Genomic DNA, 24,367 nt, shown 5'->3' on the forward strand with positions numbered 1-24,367 from the left:
GCAGTTATAGCAGGAGTACAGTGCACACTTTTGCTGCCAGTGACCTGACCACCAGTATATTGTCTGCCTGAAAAAGTTAAACACTCCTGTGGTGTTTTTTTTAATTTTTATTCTATAAACGCATTCTGCTGACAGTGTCCAGCAGGTCCGTCATTCATTATATTATATAAATATTTACCTACAGTAGTGTTATATATATTTTTTTCATCTCTATCATCTTTATCATCTCTATATTAGCAGACGCAGTACGGTAGTCCACGGCTGTGGCTATCTCTGTGTCGTCAGTGCTCGTCCATAATTGTATACCTACCTACCTGTGGTGGGTTTTTTTTTTCTATCTTCTTCATACTAGTAGTTTAGGAGTCTGCTGACAGTGTCCACCAGGTCCGTCATTATATTATATACCTTACCTACAGTAGTAATATATTTATTATATTATCTATACTAGCAGACGCAGTACGGTAGTCCACGGCTGTGGCTATCTCTGTGTTGTCAGTGCTCGTCCATAATTGTATACCTACCTACCTGTGGTGGGGTTTTTTTTTCTATCTTCTTCATACTAGTAGTTTAGGAGTCTGCTGACAGTGTCCACCAGGTCCGTCATTATATTATATACCTTACCTACAGTAGTAATATATTTATTATATTATCTATACTAGCAGATGCAGTACGGTAGTCCACGGCTGTGGCTATCTCTGTGTTGTCAGTGCTCGTCCATAATTGTATACCTACCTACCTGTGGTGGGTTTTTTTTTTCTATCTTCTTCATACTAGTAGTTTAGGAGTCTGCTGACAGTGTCCACCAGGTCCGTCATTATATTATATACCTACAGTAGTAATATATTTAGTATATTATCTATACTAGCAGACGCAGTACGGTAGTCCACGGCTGTGGCCATCTCTGTGTCGTCAGTGCTCGTCCATAATTGTATACCTACCTACCTGTGGTGGGTTTTTTTTTTCTATCTTCTTCATACTAGTAGTTTAGGAGTCTGCTGACAGTGTCCACCAGGTCCGTCATTATATTATATACCTACAATAGTAATATATTTAGTATATTATCTATACTAGCAGACGCAGTACGGTAGGCCACGGCTGTACCTACCTCTGTGTCGTCAGTGCTCGTCCATAATTGTATACCTACCTGTGGTGGTTTTTTTTCTTTCTATCTTCTTCATACTAGTAGTTTAGGAGTCTGCTGACAGTGTCCACCAGGTCCGTCATTATATTATATACCTACAGTAGTAATATATTTAGTATATTATCTATACTAGCAGACGCAGTACGGTAGGCCACGGCTTTACCTACCTCTGTGTCGTCAGTGCTCGTCCATAATTGTATACCTACCTGTGGTGGGTTTTTTTTTTCTATCTTCTTCATACTAGTAGTTTAGGAGTCTGCTGACAGTGTCCACCAGGTCCGTCATTATATTATATACCTACAGTAGTAATATATTTAGTATATTATCTATACTAGCAGACGCAGTACGGTAGGCCACGGCTGTACCTACCTCTGTGTCGTCAGTGCTCGTCCATAATTGTATACCTACCTGTGGTGGGGTTTTTTTTTCTATCTTCTTCATACTAGTAGTTTAGGAGTCTGCTGACAGTGTCCACCAGGTCCGTCATTATATTATATATACCTACAGTAGTTATATATATTTTTTTTTTATATCATTAATTATCATCTCTATACTAGCAGACGCAGTACGGTAGTCCACGGCTGTAGCTACCTCTGTGTCGTCAGTCACTCGTCATCCATAAGTATACTAGTATCCATCCATCTCCATTGTTTACCTGAGGTGCCTTTTAGTTGTGCCTATTAAAATATGGAGAACAAAAATGTTGAGGTTCCAAAAATAGGGAAAGATCAAGATCCACTTCCACCTCGTGCTGAAGCTGCTGCCACTAGTCATGGCCGAGACGATGAAATTCCATCAACGTCGTCTGCCAAGGCCGATGCCCAATGTCATAGTACAGAGCATGTAAAATCCAAAACACAAAAGATCAGTAAAAAAAGGACTCAAAAATCTAAATTTAAATCGTCGGAGGAGAAGCGTAAACTTGCCAATATGCCATTTACCACACGGAGTGGCAAGGAACGGCTGAGGCCCTGGCCTATGTTCATGGCTAGTGGTTCAGCTTCACATGAGGATGGAAGCACTCAGCCTCTCGCTAGAAAAATGAAAAGACTTAAGCTGGCAAAAGCACAGCAAAGAACTGTGCGTTCTTCGAAAACGACAAATCCACAAGGAGAGTCCAATTGTGTCGGTTGCGATGCCTGACCTTCTCAACACTGGACGTGAAGAGCATGCGCCTTCCACCATTTGCACGCCCCCTGCAAGTGCTGGAAGGAGCACCCGCAGTCCAGTTCCTGATAGTCAGATTGAAGATGTCAGTGTTGAAGTACACCAGGATGAGGAGGATATGGGTGTTGCTGGCGCTGGAGAGGAAATTGACAAGGAGGATTCTGATGGTGAGGTGGTTTGTTTAAGTCAGGCACCCGGGGAGAGACCTGTTGTCCGTGGGAGGAATAGGGCCATTGACATGTCTGGTGAAAATACCAAAAAAATCAGCTCTTCGGTGTGGAAGTATTTCAACAGAAATGCGGACAACAGGTGTCAAGCCGTGTGTTGCCTTTGTCAAGCTGTAATAAGTAGGGGTAAGGACGTTAACCACCTCGGAACATCCTCCCTTATACGTCACCTGCAGCGCATTCATCATAAGTCAGTGACAAGTTCAAAAACTTTGGGCGACAGCGGAAGCAGTCCACTGACCAGTAAATCCCTTCCTCTTGTAACCAAGCTCACGCAAACCACCCCACCAACTCCCTCAGTGTCAATTTCCTCCTTCCCCAGGAATGCCAATAGTCCTGCAGGCAATTCTGACGAGTCCTCTCCTGCCTGGGATTCCTCAGATGCATCCTTGAGTGTAACGCCTACTGCTGCTGGAGCTGCTGTTGTTGCTGCTGGGAGTCGATGGTCATCCCAGAGGGGAAGTCGTAAGACCACTTTTACTACTTCCACCAAGCAATTGACTGTCCAACAGTTCTTTGCGAGGAAGATGAAATATCACAGCAGTCATCCTGCTGCAAAGCGGATAACTGAGGCCTTGGCATCCTGGGCGGAGAGAAACGTGGTTCCGGTATCCATCATTACTTCAGAGCCAACTATAGACTTGATTGAGGTACTGTGTCCCCGGTACCAAATACCATCTAGGTTCCATTTCTCTAGTCAGGCGATACCAAAAATGTACACAGACCTCAGAAAAAGACTCACCAGTGTCCTAAAAAATGCAGTTGTACCCAATGTCCACTTAACCACGGACATGTGGACAAGTGGAGCAGGGCAGACTCAGGACTATATGACTGTGACAGCCCACTGGGTAGATGTATTGACTCCCGCCGCAAGAACAGCAGCGGCGGCACCAGTAGCAGCATCTCGCAAACGCCAACTCTTTCCTAGGCAGGCTACGCTTTGTATCACCGCTTTCCAGAATACACACACAGCTGAAAACCTCTTACGGCAACTGAGGAAGATCATCGCAGAATGGCTTACCCCAATTGGACTCTCCTGTGGATTTGTGGCATCGGACAACGCCAGCAATATTGTGCGTGCATTATATCTGGGCAAATTCCAGCACGTCCCATGTTTTGCACATACCTTGAATTTGGTGGTGCAGAATTATTTAAAAAATGACAGGGGCGTGCAAGAGATGCTGTCGGTGGCCAGAAGAATTGCGGGACACTTTCGGCGTACAGGCACCACGTACAGAAGACTGGAGCAACACCAAAAAACGCCTGAACATGCCCTGCCATCATCTGAAGCAAGAAGTGGTAACGAGGTGGAATTCAACCCTCTATATGCTTCAGAGGATGGAGGAGCAGCAAAAGGCCATTCAAGCCTATACATCTGACCACGATATAGGCAAAGGAGGTGGAATGCACCTGTCTCAAGCGCAGTGGAGAATGATTTCAACGTTGTGCAAGGTTCTGCAACCTTTTGAACTTGCCACACGTGAAGTCAGTTCAGACACTGCCAGCCTGAGTCAGGTCATTCCCCTCATCAGGCTTTTGCAGAAGAAGCTGGAGACATTGAAGGAGGAGCTAAGACAGAGCGATTCCGCTAGGCATGTGGGACTTGTGGATGGAGCCCTTCATTCGCTTAACCAGGATTCACGGGTGGTCAATCTGTTGAAATCAGAGCACTACATTTTGGCCACCGTGCTCGATCCTAGATTTAAAACCTACGTTGTATCTCTCTTTCCGGCAGACACAAGTCTGCAGGGGTTCAAAGACCTGCTGGTGAGAAAATTATCAAGTCAAGTGGAACTTGATCGGTCAACAGCTCCTCCTTCACATTCTCCCGCAATTGGGGGTGCGAGGAAAAGGCTCAGAATTCCGAGCCCACCCGCTGGCGGTGATGCAGGGCAGTATGGGGCGAGTGCTGACATCTGGTCCGGACTGAAGGACCTGCCAACGATTACTGACATGTCGTCTACTGTCACTGCATATGATTCTCTCACCATTGAAAGAATGGTGGAGGATTATATGAGTGACCGCATCCAAGTAGGCACGTCAGACAGTCCGTACGTATACTGGCAGGAAAAAGAGGCAATTTTGAGGCCCTTGCACAAACTGGCATTATTCTACCTAAGTTGCCCTCCCACAAGTGTGTACTCCGAAAGAGTGTTTAGTGCCGCCGCTCACCTTGTCAGCAATCGGCGTACAAGGTTACTTCCAGAAAATGTGGAGAAGATGATGTTCATTAAAATGAATTATAATCAATTCCTCCGTGGAGACATTCACCAGCAGCAATTGCCTCCACAAAGTACACAGGGAGCTGTGATGGTGGATTCCAGTGGGGACGAATTGATAATCTGTGAGGAGGGGGATGTACACGGTGATGAATCGGAGGATGATGATGAGGTGGACATCTTGCCTCTGTAGAGCCAGTTTGTGCAAGGAGAGATTAATTGCTTCTTTTTTGGTGGGGGTCCAAACCAACCCGTCATTTCAGTCACAGTCGTGTGGCAGACCCTGTCACTGAAATGATGGGTTGGTTAAAGTGTGCATGTCCTGTTTATACAACATAAGGGTGGGTGGGAGGGCCCAAGGACAATTCCATCTTGCACCTCTTTTTTCTTTAATTTTTCTTTGCGTCATGTGCTGTTTGGGGAGTGTTTTTTGGAAGGGCCATCCTGCGTGACACTGCAGTGCCACTCCTAGATGGGCCAGGTGTTTGTGTCGGCCACTTGGGTCGCTGAGCTTAGTCACACAGCTACCTCATTGCGCCTCTTTTTTTTCTTTGCGTCATGTGCTGTTTGGGGAGTGTTTTTTGGAAGGGCCATCCTGCGTGACACTGCAGTGCCACTCCTAGATGGGCCAGGTGTTTGTGTCGGCCACTTGGGTCGCTGAGCTTAGTGACACAGCTACCTCATTGCGCCTCTTTTTTTCTTTGCGTCATGTGCTGTTTGGGGAGTGTTTTTTGGAAGGGCCATCCTGCGTGACACTGCAGTGCCACTCCTAGATGGGCCAGGTGTTTGTGTCGGCCACTTGGGTCGCTGTGCTTAGTCACACAGCTACCTCATTGCGCCTCTTTTTTTCTTTGCGTCATGTGCTGTTTGGGGAGTGTTTTTTGGAAGGGCCATCCTGCGTGACACTGCAGTGCCACTCCTAGATGGGCCAGGTGTTTGTGTCGGCCACTTGGGTCGCTGAGCTTAGTCACACAGCTACCTCATTGCGCCTCTTTTTTTCTTTGCGTCATGTGCTGTTTGGGGAGTGTTTTTTGGAAGGGCCATCCTGCGTGACACTGCAGTGCCACTCCTAGATGGGCTAGGTGTTTGTGTCGGCCACTTGGGTCGCTGAGCTTAGTCACACAGCTACCTCATTGCGCCTCTTTTTTTCTATGCGTCATGTGCTGTTTGGGGAGTGTTTTTTGGAAGGGCCATCCTGCGTGACACTGCAGTGCCACTCCTAGATGGGCCAGGTGTTTGTGTCGGCCACTTGGGTCGCTGAGCTTAGTCACACAGCTACCTTATTGCGCCTCTTTTTTTCTTTGCGTCATGTGCTGTTTGGGGAGTGTTTTTTGGAAGGGCCATCCTGCGTGACACTGCAGTGCCACTCCTAGATGGGCCAGGTGTTTGTGTCGGCCACTTGGGTCGCTGAGCTTAGTCACACAGCTACCTCATTGCGCCTCTTTTTTTCTTTGCGTCATGTGCTGTTTGGGGAGTGTTTTTTGGAAGGGCCATCCTGCGTGACACTGCAGTGCCACTCCTAGATGGGCCAGGTGTTTGTGTCGGCCACTTGGGTCGCTGAGCTTAGTCACACAGCTACCTCATTGCGCCTCTTTTTTCTTTGCGTCATGTGCTGTTTGGGGAGTGTTTTTTGGAAGGGCCATCCTGCGTGACACTGCAGTGCCACTCCTAGATGGGCCAGGTGTTTGTGTCGGCCACTTGGGTCGCTGAGCTTAGTCACACAGCTACCTCATTGCGCCTCTTTTTTTCTTTGCGTCATGTGCTGTTTGGGGAGTGTTTTTTGGAAGGGCCATCCTGCGTGACACTGCAGTGCCACTCCTAGATGGGCCAGGTGTTTGTGTCGGCCACTTGGGTCGCTGAGCTTAGTCACACAGCTACCTCATTGCGCCTCTTTTTTTCTTTGCGTCATGTGCTGTTTGGGGAGTGTTTTTTGGAAGGGCCATCCTGCGTGACACTGCAGTGCCACTCCTAGATGGGCTAGGTGTTTGTGTCGGCCAATTGGGTCGCTGAGCTTAGTCACACAGCTACCTCATTGCGCCTCTTTTTTTCTTTGCGTCATGTGCTGTTTGGGGAGTGTTTTTTGGAAGGGCCATCCTGCGTGACACTGCAGTGCCACTCCTAGATGGGCTAGGTGTTTGTGTCGGCCACTTGGGTCGCTGAGCTTAGTCACACAGCTACCTCATTGCGCCTCTTTTTTTCTTTGCGTCATGTGCTGTTTGGGGAGTGTTTTTTGGAAGGGCCATCCTGCGTGACACTGCAGTGCCACTCCTAGATGGGCCAGGTGTTTGTGTCGGCCACTTTGGTCGCTGAGCTTAGTCACACAGCTGCCTCATTGCACCTCTTTTTTTCTTTGCGTCATGTGCTGTTTGGGGAGTGTTTTTTGGAAGGGCCATCCTGCGTGACACTGCAGTGCCACTCCTAGATGGGCCAGGTGTTTGTGTCGGCCACTTGGGTCGCTGAGCTTAGTCACACAGCTACCTCATTGCGCCTCTTTTTTTCTTTGCGTCATGTGCTGTTTGGGGAGTGTTTTTTGGAAGGGCCATCCTGCGTGACACTGCAGTGCCACTCCTAGATGGGCCAGGTGTTTGTGTCGGCCACTTGGGTCGCTGAGCTTAGTCACACAGCTACCTCATTGCGCCTCTTTTTTTCTTTGCGTCATGTGCTGTTTGGGGAGTGTTTTTTGGAAGGGCCATCCTGCGTGACACTGCAGTGCCACTCCTAGATGGGCTAGGTGTTTGTGTCGGCCACTTAGGTCGCTGAGCTTAGTCACACAGCTACCTCATTGCGCCTCTTTTTTTCTATGCATCATGTGCTGTTTGAGGAGTGTTTTTTGGAAGGGCCATCCTGCGTGACACTGCAGTGCCACTCCTAGATGGGCCAGGTGTTTGTTTCGGCCACTTGGGTCGCTGAGCTTAGTCACACAGCTACCTTATTGCGCCTCTTTTTTTCTTTGCGTCATGTGCTGTTTGGGGAGTGTTTTTTGGAAGGGCCATCCTGCGTGACACTGCAGTGCCACTCCTAGATGGGCCAGGTGTTTGTGTCGGCCACTTGGGTCGCTGAGCTTAGTCACACAGCTACCTCATTGCACCTCTTTTTTTCTTTGCGTCATGTGCTGTTTGGGGAGTGTTTTTTGGAAGGGCCATCCTGCGTGACACTGCAGTGCCACTCCTAGATGGGCCAGGTGTTTGTGTCGGCCACTTGGGTCGCTGAGCTTAGTCACACAGCTACCTCATTGCGCCTCTTTTTTTCTTTGCGTCATGTGCTGTTTGGGGAGTGTTTTTTGGAAGGGCCATCCTGCGTGACACTGCAGTGCCACTCCTAGATGGGCCAGGTGTTTGTGTCGGCCACTTGGGTCGCTGAGCTTAGTCACACAGCTACCTCATTGCGCCTCTTTTTTTCTTTGCGTCATGTGCTGTTTGGGGAGTGTTTTTTGGAAGGGCCATCCTGCGTGACACTGCAGTGCCACTCCTAGATGGGCCAGGTGTTTGTGTTGGCCACTTGGGTCGCTGAGCTTAGTCACACAGCTACCTCATTGCGCCTCTTTTTTTCTTTGCGTCATGTGCTGTTTGGGGAGTGTTTTTTGGAAGGGCCATCCTGCGTGACACTGCAGTGCCACTCCTAGATGGGCCAGGTGTTTGTGTCGGCCACTTGGGTCGCTGAGCTTAGTCACACAGCTACCTCATTGCGCCTCTTTTTTTCTTTGCGTCATGTGCTGTTTGGGGGGTGTTTTTTGGAAGGGCCATCCTGCGTGACACTGCAGTGCCACTCCTAGATGGGCCAGGTGTTTGTGTCGGCCACTTGGGTCGCTGAGCTTAGTCACACAGCTACCTCATTGCGCCTCTTTTTTTCTTTGCGTCATGTGCTGTTTGGGGAATGTTTTTTGGAAGGGCCATCCTGCGTGACACTGCAGTGCCACTCATAGATGGGCCAGGTGTTTGTGTCGGCCACTTGGGTCGCTGAGCTTAGTCACACAGCTACCTCATTGCGCCTCTTTTTTTCTTTGCGTCATGTGCTGTTTGGGGAGTGTTTTTTGGAAGGGCCATCCTGCGTGACACTGCAGTGCCACTCCTAGATGGGCCAGGTGTTTGTGTCGGCCACTTGGGTCGATGAGCTTAGTCACACAGCTACCTCATTGCGCCTCTTTTTTTCTTTGCGTCATGTGCTGTTTGGGGAGTGTTTTTTGGAAGGGCCATCCTGCGTGACACTGCAGTGCCACTCCTAGATGGGCCAGGTGTTTGTGTCGGCCACTTGGGTCGCTGAGCTTAGTCACACAGCTACCTCATTGCGCCTCTTTTTTTCTTTGCATCATGTGCGGTTTGGGGAGTGTTTTTTGGAAGGGCCATCCTGCGTGACACTGCAGTGCCACTCCTAGATGGGCCAGGTGTTTGTGTCGGCCACTTGGGTCGCTGAGCTTAGTCACACAGCTACCTCATTGCGCCTCTTTTTTTCTTTGCGTCATGTGCTGTTTGGGGAGTGTTTTTTGGAAGGGCCATCCTGCGTGACACTGCAGTGCCACTCCTAGATGGGCCAGGTGTTTGTGTCGGCCACTTGGGTCGCTGAGCTTAGTCACACAGCTACCTCATTGCGCCTCTTTTTTTCTTTGCGTCATGTGCTGTTTGGGGAGTGTTTTTTGGAAGGGCCATCCTGCGTGACACTGCAGTGCCACTCCTAGATGGGCTAGGTGTTTGTGTCGGCCACTTGGGTCGCTGAGCTTAGTCACACAGCTACCTCATTGCGCCTCTTTTTTTCTTTGCGTCATGTGCTGTTTGGGGAGTGTTTTTTGGAAGGGCCATCCTGCGTGACACTGCAGTGACACTCCTAGATGGGCCAGGTGTTTGTGTCGGCCACTTGGGTCGCTGAGCTTAGTCACACAGCTACCTCATTGCACCTCTTTTTTTCTTTGCGTCATGTGCTGTTTGGGGAGTGTTTTTTGGAAGGGCCATCCTGCGTGACACTGCAGTGCCACTCCTAGATGGGCCAGGTGTTTGTGTCGGCCACTTGGGTCGCTGTGCTTAGTCACACAGCTACCTCATTGCGCCTCTTTTTTTCTTTGCGTCATGTGCTGTTTGGGGAGTGTTTTTTGGAAGGGCCATCCTGCGTGACACTGCAGTGCCACTCCTAGATGGGCCAGGTGTTTGTGTCGGCCACTTGGGTCGCTGAGCTTAGTCACACAGCTACCTCATTGCGCCTCTTTTTTTCTTTGCGTCATGTGCTGTTTGGGGAGTGTTTTTTGGAAGGGCCATCCTGCGTGACACTGCAGTGCCACTCCTAGATGGGCTAGGTGTTTGTGTCGGCCACTTGGGTCGCTGAGCTTAGTTACGCAGCTACCTCATTGCGCCTCTTTTTTTCTATGCGTCATGTGCTGTTTGGGGAGTGTTTTTTGGAAGGGCCATCCTGCGTGACACTGCAGTGCCACTCCTAGATGGGCCAGGTGTTTGTGTCGGCCACTTGGGTCGCTGAGCTTAGTCACACAGCTACCTTATTGCGCCTCTTTTTTTCTTTGCGTCATGTGCTGTTTGGGGAGTGTTTTTTGGAAGGGCCATCCTGCGTGACACTGCAGTGCCACTCCTAGATGGGCCAGGTGTTTGTGTCGGCCACTTGGGTCGCTGAGCTTAGTCACACAGCTACCTCATTGCGCCTCTTTTTTTCTTTGCGTCATGTGCTGTTTGGGGAGTGTTTTTTGGAAGGGCCATCCTGCGTGACACTGCAGTGCCACTCCTAGATGGGCCAGGTGTTTGTGTCGGCCACTTGGGTCGCTCAGCTTAGTCACACAGCTACCTCATTGCGCCTCTTTTTTTCTTTGCGTCATGTGCTGTTTGGGGAGTGTTTTTTGGAAGGGCCATCCTGCGTGACACTGCAGTGCCACTCCTAGATGGGCCAGGTGTTTGTGTCGGCCACTTGGGTCGCTGAGCTTAGTCACACAGCTACCTCATTGCGCCTCTTTTTTTCTTTGCGTCATGTGCTGTTTGGGGAGTGTTTTTTGGAAGGGCCATCCTGCGTGACACTGCAGTGCCACTCCTAGATGGGCCAGGTGTTTGTGTCGGCCACTTGGGTCGCTGAGCTTAGTCACACAGCTACCTCATTGCGCCTCTTTTTTTCTTTGCTTCATGTGCTGTTTGGGGAGTGTTTTTTGGAAGGGCCATCCTGCGTGACACTGCAGTGCCACTCCTAGATGGGCTAGGTGTTTGTGTCGGCCACTTGGGTCGCTGAGCTTAGTCACACAGCTACCTCATTGCGCCTCTTTTTTTCTTTGCGTCATGTGCTGTTTGGGGAGTGTTTTTTGGAAGGGCCATCCTGCGTGACACTGCAGTGCCACTCCTAGATGGGCTAGGTGTTTGTGTCGGCCACTTGGGTCGCTGAGCTTAGTCACACAGCTACCTCATTGCGCCTCTTTTTTTCTTTGCGTCATGTGCTGTTTGGGGAGTGTTTTTTGGAAGGGCCATCCTGCGTGACACTGCAGTGCCACTCCTAGATGGGCCAGGTGTTTGTGTCGGCCACTTGGGTCGCTGAGCTTAGTCACACAGCTACCTCATTGCACCTCTTTTTTTCTTTGCGTCATGTGCTGTTTGGGGAGTGTTTTTTGGAAGGGCCATCCTGCGTGACACTGCAGTGCCACTCCTAGATGGGCCAGGTGTTTGTGTCGGCCACTTGGGTCGCTGAGCTTAGTCACACAGCTACCTCATTGCGCCTCTTTTTTTCTTTGCGTCATGTGCTGTTTGGGGAGTGTTTTTTGGAAGGGCCATCCTGCGTGACACTGCAGTGCCACTCCTATATGGGCTAGGTGTTTGTGTCGGCCACTTGGGTCGCTGAGCTTAGTCACACAGCTACCTCATTGCGCCTCTTTTTTTCTATGCGTCATGTGCTGTTTGAGGAGTGTTTTTTGGAAGGGCCATCCTGCGTGACACTGCAGTGCCACTCCTAGATGGGCCAGGTGTTTGTGTCGGCCACTTGGGTCGCTGAGCTTAGTCACACAGCTACCTTATTGCGCCTCTTTTTTTCTTTGCGTCATGTGCTGTTTGGGGAGTGTTTTTTGGAAGGGCAATCCTGCGTGACACTGCAGTGCCACTCAAGATGGGCCAGGTGTTTGTGTCGGCCACTTGGGTCGCTGAGCTTAGTCACACAGCTACCTCATTGCGCCTCTTTTTTTCTTTGCGTCATGTGCTGTTTGGGGAGTGTTTTTTGGAAGGGCCATCCTGCGTGACACTGCAGTGCCACTCCTAGATGGGCCAGGTGTTTGTGTCGGCCACTTGGGTCGCTGAGATTAGTCACACAGCTACCTCATTGCGCCTCTTTTTTTCTTTGCGTCATGTGCTGTTTGGGGAGTGTTTTTTGGAAGGGCCATCCTGCGTGACACTGCAGTGCCACTCCTAGATGGGCCAGGTGTTTGTGTCGGCCACTTGGGTCGCTGAGCTTAGTCACACAGCTACCTCATTGCGCCTCTTTTTTTCTTTGCGTCATGTGCTGTTTGGGGAGTGTTTTTTGGAAGGGCCATCCTGCGTGACACTGCAGTGCCACTCCTAGATGGGCCAGGTGTTTGTGTTGGCCACTTGGGTCGCTGAGCTTAGTCACACAGCTACCTCATTGCGCCTCTTTTTTTCTTTGCGTCATGTGCTGTTTGGGGAGTGTTTTTTGGAAGGGCCATCCTGCGTGACACTGCAGTGCCACTCCTAGATGGGCCAGGTGTTTGTGTCGGCCACTTGGGTCGCTGAGCTTAGTCACACAGCTACCTCATTGTGCCTCTTTTTTTCTTTGCGTCATGTGCTGTTTGGGGAGTGTTTTTTGGAAGGGCCATCCTGCGTGACACTGCAGTGCCACTCATAGATGGGCCAGGTGTTTGTGTCGGCCACTTGGGTCGCTGAGCTTAGTCACACAGCTACCTCATTGCGCCTCTTTTTTTCTTTGCGTCATGTGCTGTTTGGGGAGTGTTTTTTGGAAGGGCCATCCTGCGTGACACTGCAGTGCCACTCCTAGATGGGCCAGGTGTTTGTGTCGGCCACTTGGGTCGCTGAGCTTAGTCACACAGCTACCTCATTGCGCCTCTTTTTTTCTTTGCGTCATGTGCTGTTTGGGGAGTGTTTTTTGGAAGGGCCATCCTGCGTGACACTGCAGTGCCACTCCTAGATGGGCCAGGTGTTTGTGTCGGCCACTTGGGTCGCTGAGCTTAGTCACACAGCTACCTCATTGCGCCTCTTTTTTTCTTTGCGTCATGTGCTGTTTGGGGAGTGTTTTTTGGAAGGGCCATCCTGCGTGACACTGCAGTGCCACTCCTAGATGGGCCAGGTGTTTGTGTCGGCCACTTGGGTCGCTGAGCTTAGTCATCCAGCGACCTTGTTGCAAATTTTAGGACTAAAAATAATATTGTGAGGTGTGAGGTGTTCAGAATAGACTGAAAATGAGTGGAAATTATGGTTATTGAGGTTAATAATACTATGGGATCAAAATGACCCCCAAATTCTATGATTTAAGCTGTTTTTTAGGGTTTTTTGAAAAAAACACCCGAATCCAAAACACACCCGAATCCGACAAAAAAAATTCGGTGAGGTTTTGCCAAAACGCGTTCGAACCCAAAACACGGCCGCGGAACCGAACCCAAAACCAAAACACAAAACCCGAAAAATTTCCGATGCACATCTCTACTTCTAACACATCAACTTCAAGAACTGAGGGGCTAATTCAGACCTGATCACTAGGCTGCGTTTTCGTACATGCGGGCGATCAGGTCTAAACTGCGCATGCGTATGCACCGCAATGCACAGGTGCATCACACGGGTACAAAGTGGATCGCTGCTCAGCGTTTGCAATGAGATTGACAGGAAGAAGGCGTTTGTGGGTGTCAACTGACCGTTTTCTGGGAGTGTTTGGAAAAACTCAGCCGTGTCCAAGCGTTTGCAGGGCGGGTGTCTGGCGTCAAATACGGTCCTGAACAAGCTGAAGCTATTGCAGCAGCTGAGTAAGTCCTGGGCTACTTAGACACTGCACAAAATCGGTGTGTACAGCTCTGCTACACATGCGTTTGCATACTTGCACAGCTAAAATACACTCTCCCTGTAGGGGGTGACTATCTGATCGCAGCAGTGCAAAAATTGCCTGCTAGCGATCAGGTCTGAATTAGACCCAGAGTATTCACTTGCCTGATATATTCCACCTCGTGACAGGTGCCATTGTATCGAGATAATCAATGTTATTAACTTCACCTGCCAGTTGTTTATATTTTATGTTAGGTGAGTCATACTTGCCTACCTGACCCTCTCCATGAGGGAGAAAAGGCTCTGTTCCTGGACTTTCCTGGTAATGTATGATTGCCATCACCTGTGGTGAGCTAGGTAATTGATAAGAAAGGTGTTTCACCACAGGTGATGGCAATCATACATTACCAGGAAAGTCCAGGAACAGAGCATTTCATGGAGAGGGTCAGGTAGGCAAGTATGAGGTGAGTGTATAATGTTTACACTTGGGGGTAAATGTACTGGGTTATAGGGGTTTTCAAAATCCAAGATTTTTGCAGCTTTGGTGGTTGTTTTCTTGAAAAAATCATTTATAAAAGCAAAACATTTGCATTTAGCAACATTGCTTTTTTTAAACCATTTGACAAGATTGCTGAAAATGAGCGATTGTGAAAACCTGCAGCTCCATACATTTACCCCTTGGTTCAGGGGCGCAGTACAGATACTACAAAGGGTTAATGCTACAAAATGTCAGTAAATTTAGCAAGACTTATAGGGGAAATAACTTAAAAGGTAAAACCAACCTGGCTTTGCCCTTTACAAATTTTGCTGCTTCAATTCTACTGTACAGTACAGTAGCTGTTGAATCGACATTTTACAGCATACAAGCTATAATATTTATCTCTTAGTCTGGATGGTCATTTTTTAGAGACTATGTTAGAGACTATTAGACTTTATAGGTATGTTTTAAACTCACAGACAAATAATGAAATACATCAGTTTCTGGCATTATTTGTGAAATGATTTAACACATGAAAACAACTTACAGTTTTGCCTCTTGCAGGGAATATAGGAAATCCAGGTCTTGTAGGAGGATTAGGGGGACCTTTAGTATAATTCCCGGGGACTGGCCTGTCTGAAATATCATAAAAAATGTATAAGAGCAATGGTATCAATCAATACAAAATCAAAGCTATGTAGTGTAGTTAACAAAACTAAGGTAAGTCATTGAACAGACACAAGATGTTTATGTTTTGCACATGGGTACTGTATGTTCATTAGTGATGAGCGGGTTCGGTTCCTCGGGATCCGAACCCCCCCAAACTTCACCCATTTTACACGGTTCTCAGGCAGCCTCGGATCTTCCCGCCTTGCTCGGTTAACCCGAGCGCGCCCGAACGTCATCATCCTGCTGTCGGATTCTCGCGAGATTCGTATTCTATATAAGGAGCCGCGCGTCGCCGCTATTTTCACTCGTTCTTTGGAGATGATAGCGAGAGGACGTGGCTGCGTTCTCTCAGTTTCTGTGTTCAGTGTGCTGCAAATATCTGTGCTCGGTGTGCTGCAAATATCTGTGCTCAGTGTGCTGCAAATATCTGTGCTCAGTGTGCTGCAAATGTCTGTGCTGGGTGTGCTGCAAATATCTGTGCTCAGTGTGCTTGCAAATATCTGTGCTCAGTGTGCTGCAAATATCTACGTTCTCTGCCTGAAAAACACTCCATATCTGTGCTGCATTGTAGTATATAGTAGGAGGACAGTACAGAATTTTGCTGTGACCACCAGTATATATATAGCAGTACGGTACAGTAGTCCACTGCTCTACCTCTGTGTCGTCAAGTATACTATGCATCCATACCTGTGCTGCATTTTAGTTGTGTGCAGTATATAGTAGGAGGGGACAGTGCAGAATGTTGCTGTGACCACCAGTATATATATAGCAGTATGGTACAGTAGTCCACTGCTCTACCTCTGTGTCGTCAAGTATACTATGCATCCATACCTGTGCTTAGCTTAGTCACACAACTACCTCATTTCACCTCTATTTTTCTTTGCATCATGTGCTGTTTGGGGACTATTTTTTAAATCTGCCATCCTGACTGACACTGCAGTGCCACACCTAGATGGGCCAGGTGTTTGTGTCAGCCACTTGGGTCGCTTAGCTTAGCCATCCAGCGACCTTGGTGCAAATTTTAGGACTAAAAATAATATTGTGAGGTGTGAGGTGTTCAGAATAGACTGGAAATTAGAGATGTGCACTTGAAATTTTTCGGGTTTTGTGTTTGGTTTTGGGTTCGGTTCCGCGGCCGTGTTTTGGGTTCGACCGCGTTTTGGCAAAACCTCACCGAATTTTTTTTGTCGGATTCGGGTGTGTTTTGGATTCGGGTGTTTTTTTCCAAAAAACCCTAAAAAACAGCTTAAATCATAGAATTTGGGGGTCATTTTGATCCCAAAGTATTCTTAACCTCAAAAACCATAATTTCCACTCATTTTCAGTCTATTCTGAACACCTCACACCTCACAATATTATTTTTAGTCCTAAAATTTGCACCGAGGTCGCTGGATGACTAAGCTAAGCGACCCAAGTGGCCGACACAAACACCTGGCCCATCTAGGAGTGGCACTGCAGTGTCACGCAGGATGGCCCTTCCAAAAAACACTCCCCAAACAGCACATGACGCAAAGAAAAAAAGAGGCGCAATGAGGTAGCTGTGTGAGTAAGCTAAGCGACCCTAGTGGCCGACACAAACACCTGGCCCATCTAGGAGTGGCACTGCAGTGTCACGCAGGATGGCCCTTCCAAAAAACACTCCCCAAACAGCACATGACGCAAAGAAAAAATAAGAATTTACTTACCGATAATTCTATTTCTCGTAGTCCGTAGTGGATGCTGGGACTCCGTCAGGACCATGGGGAATAGCGGCTCCGCAGGAGACAGGGCACAAAAGTAAAAGCTTTAGGATCAGGTGGTGTGCACTGGCTCCTCCCCCTATGACCCTCCTCCAAGCCTCAGTTAGGATACTGTGCCCGGACGAGCGTACACAATAAGGAAGGATTTTGAATCCCGGGTAAGACTCATACCAGCCACACCAATCACACTGTACAACCTGTGATCTGAACCCAGTTAACAGCATGATAACAGCGGAGCCTCTGAAAAGATGGCTCACAACAATAATAACCCGATTTTTGTAACAATAACTATGTACAAGTATTGCAGACAATCCGCACTTGGGATGGGCGCCCAGCATCCACTACGGACTACGAGAAATAGAATTATCGGTAAGTAAATTCTTATTTTCTCTGACGTCCTAGTGGATGCTGGGACTCCGTCAGGACCATGGGGATTATACCAAAGCTCCCAAACGGGCGGGAGAGTGCGGATGACTCTGCAGCACCGAATGAGAGAACTCCAGGTCCTCCTCAGCCAGGGTATCAAATTTGTAGAATTTTGCAAACGTGTTTGCTCCTGACCAAGTAGCAGCTCGGCAAAGTTGTAAAGCCGAGACCCCTCGGGCAGCCGCCCAAGATGAGCCCACCTTCCTTGTGAAATGGGCATTTACATATTTTGGCTGTGGCAGGCCTGCCACAGAATGTGCAAGCTGAATTGTACTACACATCCAACTAGCAATCGTCTGCTTAGAAGCAAGAGCACCCAGTTTGTTGGGTGCATACAGGATAACAGCAAGTCAGTTTTCCTGACTCCAGCCGTCCTGGAAACCTATATTTTCAGGGCCCTGACAACATCTAGCAACTTGGAGTCCTCCAAGTCCCTAATAGCCGCAGGTACCACAATAAACTGGTTCAGGTGAAACGCTGACACCACCTTAGGGAGAAACTGGGGACGAGTCCGCAGCTCTGCCCTTTCCGAATGGACAATCAGATATGGGCTTTTGTGAGACAAAGCCACCAATTCTGAACTCGCCTGGCCGAGGCCAGGGCCAACCGCATGGTCACTTTTCATGTGAGATATTTCAAATCCACAGATTTGAGCGGTTTAAAATGTGATTTGAGGAATCCCAGAACTACGTTGAGATCCCACAGTGCCACTGGAGGCACAAAAGGGGGTTGTATATGCAGTACTCCCTTGACAAACTTCTGGACTTCAGGAAGTGAAGCCAATTCTTTCTGGAAGAAAATTGACAGGGCCGAAATTTGAACCTTAATGGACCCCAATTTGAGGCCCATAGACACTCCTGTTTGCAGGAAATGCAGGAATCGACCGAGTTGAAATTTCTTCGTGGGGCCTTCCTGGCCTCACACCACGCAACATATTTTCGCCACATGTGGTGATAATGTTGTGCGGTCACCTCCTTCCTGGCTTTGACCAGGGTAGGAATGACCTCTTCCGGAATGCCTTTTTCCTTTAGGATCCGGCGTTCCACCGCCATGCCGTCAAACGCAGCCGCGGTAAGTCTTGGAACAGACATGGTACTTGCTGAAGCAAGTCCCTTCTTAGCGGCAGAGGCCATGAGTCCTCTGTGAGCATTTCTTGAAGTTCCGGGTACCAAGTCCTTCTTGGGCAATCCGGAGCCACGAGTATAGTTCTTACTCCTCTACGTCTTATAATTCTCAGTACCTTGGGTATGAGAAGCAGAGGAGGGAACACATACACCGACTGGTACACCCGCTGTGTTACCAGAACGTCCACAGCTATTGCCTGAGGGTCTCTTGACCTGGCGCAATACCTGTCCAGTTTTTTGTTGAGGCGAGACGCCATCATATCCACCTTTGGTTTTTCCCAACGGTTCACAATCATGTGGAAGACTTCTGGATGAAGTCCCCACTCTCCCGGGTGTAGATCGTGTCTGCTGAGGAAGTCTGCTTCCCAGTTGTCCACTCCCGGAATGAACACTGCTGACAGTGCTATCACATGATCTTCCGCCCAGCGAAGAATCCTTGCAGCTTCTGTCATTGCTCTCCTGCTTCTTGTGCCGCCCTGTCTGTTTACGTGGGCGACTGCCGTGATGTTGTCCGACTGGATCAACACCGGCTGACCCTGAAGCAGGGGTTTTGCCAGGCTTAGAGCATTGTAAATCGCTCTTAGCTCCAGTATATTTATGTGAAGAGACATCTCCAGGCTTGACCATACTCCCTGGAAGTTTCTTCCCTGTGTGACCGCTCCCCAGCCTCTCAGACTGGCATCCGTGGTCACCAGGACCCAGTCCTGTATGCCGAATCTGCGGCCTTCTAACAGATGAGCACTCTGCAACCACCACAGAAGAGACACCCTTGTCCGTGGCGATAAGGTTATCCGCTGATGCATCTGCAGATGCGATCCGGACCATTTGTCCAGCAGATCCCACTGAAAAGTTCGTGCGTGGAATCTGCCGAATGGGATTGCTTCGTAAGAAGCCACCATCTTTCCCAGGACTCTTGTGCATTGATGCACAGACACTTTTCCTGGTTTTAGGAGGTTCCTGACAAGTTCGGATAACTCCTTGGCTTTCTCCTCCGGAAGAAACACCTTTTTCTGAACCGTGTCCAGAATCATTCCCAGGAACAGCAGACGTGTTGTCGGGGTCAACTGAGATTTTGGAAAATTCAGAATCCACCCGTGTTGTTGCAGCACTACTTGGGTTAGTGCTACTCCGTCCTCCAGCTGTTCTCTGGACCTTGCCCTTATCAGGAGATCGTCCAAGTAAGGGATAATTAATACGCCTCTTCTTCGCAGAAGAATCATCATTTCGGCCATTACCTTGGTAAAGACCCGAGGTGCCGTGGACAATCCAAACGGCAGCGTCTGAAACTGATAATGACAGTTTTGCACCACGAACCTGAGGTACCCTTGATGTGAAGGGCAAATTGGGACATGCAGGTAAGCATCTTTTATGTCCAGGGACACCATAAAGTCCCCTTCTTCCAGATTCGCTATCACTGCTCTGAGTGATTCCATCTTGAACTTGAATTTTTGTATGTACAGGTTCAAAGATTTCAGATTTAGAATAGGTCTTACCGAGCCGTCCGGCTTCGGTACCACAAATAGCGTGGAGTAATACCCCTTTCCCTTTTGTAGGAGGGGTACCTTGACTATCACCTGCTGAGAAAACAGCTTGTGAATGGCTTCCAATACCGTCGCCCTGTCTGAGGGAGACGTTGGCAAAGCAGACTTTAGGAACCGGCGAGGGGGAGACTTCTCGAATTCCAACCTGTAACCCTGAGATACTACCTGCAGGATCCAGGGGTCCACCTGTGAGCAAGCCCACTGCGCGCTGAAATTCTTGAGTCGACCCCCCACCGTTCCTGAGTCCGCTTGTAAAGCCCCAGCGTCATGCTGAGGGCTTTGCAGAACCCGCGGAGGGCTTCTGTTCCTGGGAAGGAGCTGCTTGCTGCCCTCTCTTACCCTTTCCTCTGCCTCGGGGCAGATATGACTGTCCTTTTGCCCGCTTGTTCTTATAGGACCGAAAGGACTGCGGCTGAAAAGACGGTGTCTTTTTCTGTTGGGAGGGGGTCTGAGGTAAAAAGGTGGATTTCCCGGCCGTTGCCATGGCCACCAGATCCGATAGACCGATGCCAAATAATTCCTCCCCTTTATACGGCAATACTTCCATATGCCGTTTGGAATCCGCATCACCTGACCACTGTCGTGTCCATAAACTTCTTCTGGCAGATATGGACATCGCACTTACTCTCGATGCCAGAGTGCAAATATCCCTCTGAGCATCTCGCATATAAAGAAAAGCATCCTTTAATTGCTCTAAAGTCTGTAAAATACTGTCCCTATCCAGGGTATCAATATGTTCAGTCAGGGAATCCGACCAGACCACCCCAGCACTGCACATCCAGGCTGAGGCGATGGCTGGTCGCAGTATAACACCAGTATGTGTGTATATACTTTTTAGGGTAGTTTCCAGCCTCCTATCAGCTGGATCCTTGAGGGCGGCCGTATCAGGAGACGGTAACGCCACATGTTTTGATAAGCGTGTGAGCGCCTTATCCACCTTAGGGGGTGTTTCCCAGCGCGCCCTAACCTCTGGCGGGAAAGGGTATAATGCCAATAACTTTTTTGAAATTAGCCCTTTTCTATCTGGGTTAACCCACGCTTCATCACATACATCATTCAATTCCTCTGATTCAGGAAAAACTACAGGTAGTTTTTTCACCCCCCACATAATACCCCTTTTTGTGGTACTTGTAGTATCAGAGATATGCAAAGCCTCCTTCATTGCCGTGATCATATAACGTGTGGCCCTACTGGAAAATACGTTTGTTTCTTCACCGTCGACAGTAGATTCAGTGTCCGTGTCTGGGTCTGTATCGACCGACTGAGGTAAAGAGCGTTTTACAGCCCCTGACGGTGTCTGAGACGCCTGGGCAGGTACTAACTGGTTTGACGGCCGTCTCATGTCGTCAACTGATTTTTGTAATGTGCTGACATTATCACGTAATTCCATAAACAAAGCCATCCATTCCGGTGTCGACTCCCTAGGGGGTGACATCACCATTACCGGCAATTGCTCTGCCTCCACACCAACATCGTCCTCATACATGTCGACACACACGTACCGACACACAGCAGACACACAGGGAATGCTCTATTGAAGACAGGACCCCACTAGCCCTTTGGGGAGACAGAGGGAGAGTTTGCCAGCACACACCCAAGCGCTATAATATATATGGGAACAACCCTATATAAGTGTTGTATCCTTATAGCAGCTTAAATATAGTAATATCGCCAAAAAAAAAGTGCCCCCCCTCTCTGTTTTACCCTGTTTCTGTAGTGCAGTGCAGGGAAGAGTCCTGGGAGCCTTCCTCACAGCGGAGCTGAGCAGGAAAATGGCGCTGTGTGCTGAGGAGAATAAGCCCCGCCCCCTATTTCGGCGGGCTCTTCTCCGGAGTTTGTGAGATCTGGCAGGGGTTAAATACATCCATATAGCCTCAAGGGCTATATGTGATGTATTTTTAGCCATAAAAAGGTATTATACATTGCTGCCCAGGGCGCCCCCCCAGCGCCCTGCACCCTCCGTGACCGCTGTGTGAAGTGTGCTGACAACAATGGCGCACAGCTGCAGTGCTGTGCGCTACCTCAGGAAGACTGAAAAGTCTTCTGCCGCCTGCTTCTGGACCTCTTCCATCTTCGGCATCTGCAAGGGGGGTCGGCGGCGCGGCTCCGGGACGAACCCCAGGGTGAGACCTGTGTTCCGACTCCCTCTGGAGCTAATGGTGTCCAGTAGCCTAAGAAGCCAATCCATCCTGCACGCAGGTGAGTTCACTTCTCTCCCCTAAGTCCCTCGATGCAGTGAGCCTGTTGCCAGCAGGACTCACTGAAAATAAAAAACCTAAAAACTTTTTCTAAGCAGCTCTTTAGGAGAGCCACCTAGATTGCACCCTGCTCGGACGGGCACAAAAACCTAACTGAGGCTTGGAGGAGGGTCATAGGGGGAGGAGCCAGTGCACACCACCTGATCCTAAAGCTTTATTTTTGTGCCCTGTCTCCTGCGGAGCCGCTAATCCCCATGGTCCTGACGGAGTCCCCAGCATCCACTAGGACGTCAGAGAAAGTGGTCTTACGACTTCCCCTCTAGGATGACCATCGACTCCCAGCAGCAACAACAGCAGCGCCAGCAGCAGTAGGCGTTACACGCAAGGATGCATCGGAGGAATCCCAGGCAGGAGAGGACTCGTCAGAATTGCCAGTGACATGGCCTGCAGGACTATTGGCATTCCTGGGGAAGGAGGAAATTGACACTGAGGGAGTTGGTGGGGTGGTTTGCGTGAGCTTGGTTACAAGAGGAAGGGATTTACTGGTCAGTGGACTGCTTCCGCTGTCGCCCAAAGTTTTTGAACTTGTCACTGACTTATTATGAATGCGCTGCAGGTGACGTATAAGGGAGGATGTTCCGAGGTGGTTAACGTCCTTACCCCTACTTATTACAGCTTGACAAAGGCAACACACGGCTTGACAAATGTTGTCCGCATTTCTGTTGAAATACTTCCACACCGAAGAGCTGATTTTTTTGGTATTTTCACCAGGCATGTCAATGGCCCTATTCCTCCCACGGACAACAGGTGTCTCCCCGGGTGCCTGACTTAAACAAACCACCTCACCATCAGAATCCTCCTTGTCAATTTCCTCCCCAGCGCCAGCAATACCCATATCCTCCTCATCCTGGTGTACTTCAACACTGACATCTTCAATCTGACTATCAGGAACTGGACTGCGGGTGCTCCTTCCAGCACTTGCAGGGGGCGTGCAAATGGTGGAAGGCGCATGCTCTTCACGTCCAGTGTTGGGAAGGTCAGGCATCGCAACCGACACAATTGGACTCTCCTTGTGGATTTGGGATTTCGAAGAACGCACAGTTCTTTGCTGTGCTTTTGCCAGCTTGAGTCTTTTCATTTTTCTAGCGAGAGGCTGAGTGCTTCCATCCTCATGTGAAGCTGAACCACTAGCCATGAACATAGGCCAGGGCCTCAGCCGTTCATTGCCACTCCGTGTGGTAAATGGCATATTGGCAAGTTTACGCTTCTCCTCCGACAATTTTATTTTAGATTTTTGAATCCTTTTTTTACTGCTATTTGGTGTTTTGGATTTTACATGCTCTGTACTATGACATTGGGCATCGGCCTTGGCAGACGACGTTGATGGAATTTCATCGTCTCGGCCATGACTAGTGGCAGCAGCTTCAGCACGAGGTGGAAGTCGATCTTGATCTTTCCCTATTTTTGGAACCTCAACATTTTTGTTCTCCATATTTTAATAGGCACAACTAAAAGGCACCTCAGGTAAACAATGGAGATGGATGGATACTAGTATACTTATGGATGGACGAGGGACTGCCGACACAGAGGTAGCTACAGCCGTGGACTACCGTACTGTGTCTGCTGCTAATATAGACTGGATGATAATGAGATAAAATTAAAATAAGATTTTACTTACCGATAAATCTATTTCTCGTAGTCCGTAGTGGATGCTGGGGACTCCGTCAGGACCATGGGGATTAGCGGCTCCGCAGGAGACAGGGCACAAAAATAAAGCTTAGGATCAGGTGGTGTGCACTGGCTCCTCCCCCCATGACCCTCCTCAAAGCCTCAGTTAGGATACTGTGCCCGGACGAGCGTACACAATAAGGAAGGATTTTGAATCCCGGGTAAGACTCATACCAGCCACACCAATCACACCGTACAACTTGTGATCTGAACCCAGTTAACAGTATGACAACGTAGGAGCCTCTGAACAGACGGCTCACAACAATAACAACCCGATTTTTTTGTAACAATAACTATGTACAAGTATTGCAGACAATCCGCACTTGGGATGGGCGCCCAGCATCCACTACGGACTACGAGAAATAGATTTATCGGTAAGTAAAATCTTATTTTCTCTAACGTCCTAGTGGATGCTGGGGACTCCGTCAGGACCATGGGGATTATACCAAAGCTCCCAAACGGGCGGGAGAGTGTGGATGACTCTGCAGCACCGAATGAGAGAACTCCAGGTCCTCTTTAGCCAGGGTATCAAATTTGTAGAATTTTACAAACGTGTTCTCCCCCCGACCACGTAGTTGCTCGGCAGAGTTGTAATGCCGAGACCCCTCGGGCAGCCGCCCAGGATGAGCCCACCTTCCTTGTGGAATGGGCATTTACATATTTTGGCTGTGGCAGGCCTGCCACATAATGTGCAAGCTGAATTGTACTACACATCCAACTAGCAATCGTCTGCTTAGAAGCAAG

At 49.0% G+C, this 24,367-nt stretch overlaps 1 protein-coding gene across 8 annotated transcripts in view; it reads right to left on the reverse strand.

The window, feature by feature from the left end:
* Window positions 1-24,367, reverse strand: part of LOC134933242 (lymphocyte cytosolic protein 2-like) — an 881,523-nt gene that overhangs the window by 536,761 nt on the left and 320,395 nt on the right. For all 8 annotated transcript variants that reach the window (XM_063928300.1, XM_063928301.1, XM_063928302.1 and 5 more), the window contains one exon: window positions 14,746-14,834. In XM_063928300.1, the coding sequence (XP_063784370.1) occupies window positions 14,746-14,834 (89 nt within the window). The remainder of the gene's footprint in view (window positions 1-14,745; window positions 14,835-24,367) is intronic.

Source organism: Pseudophryne corroboree, chromosome 6 (genome assembly GCF_028390025.1).
Source record: "Pseudophryne corroboree isolate aPseCor3 chromosome 6, aPseCor3.hap2, whole genome shotgun sequence".
NCBI lineage: Eukaryota > Metazoa > Chordata > Amphibia > Anura > Myobatrachidae > Pseudophryne > Pseudophryne corroboree.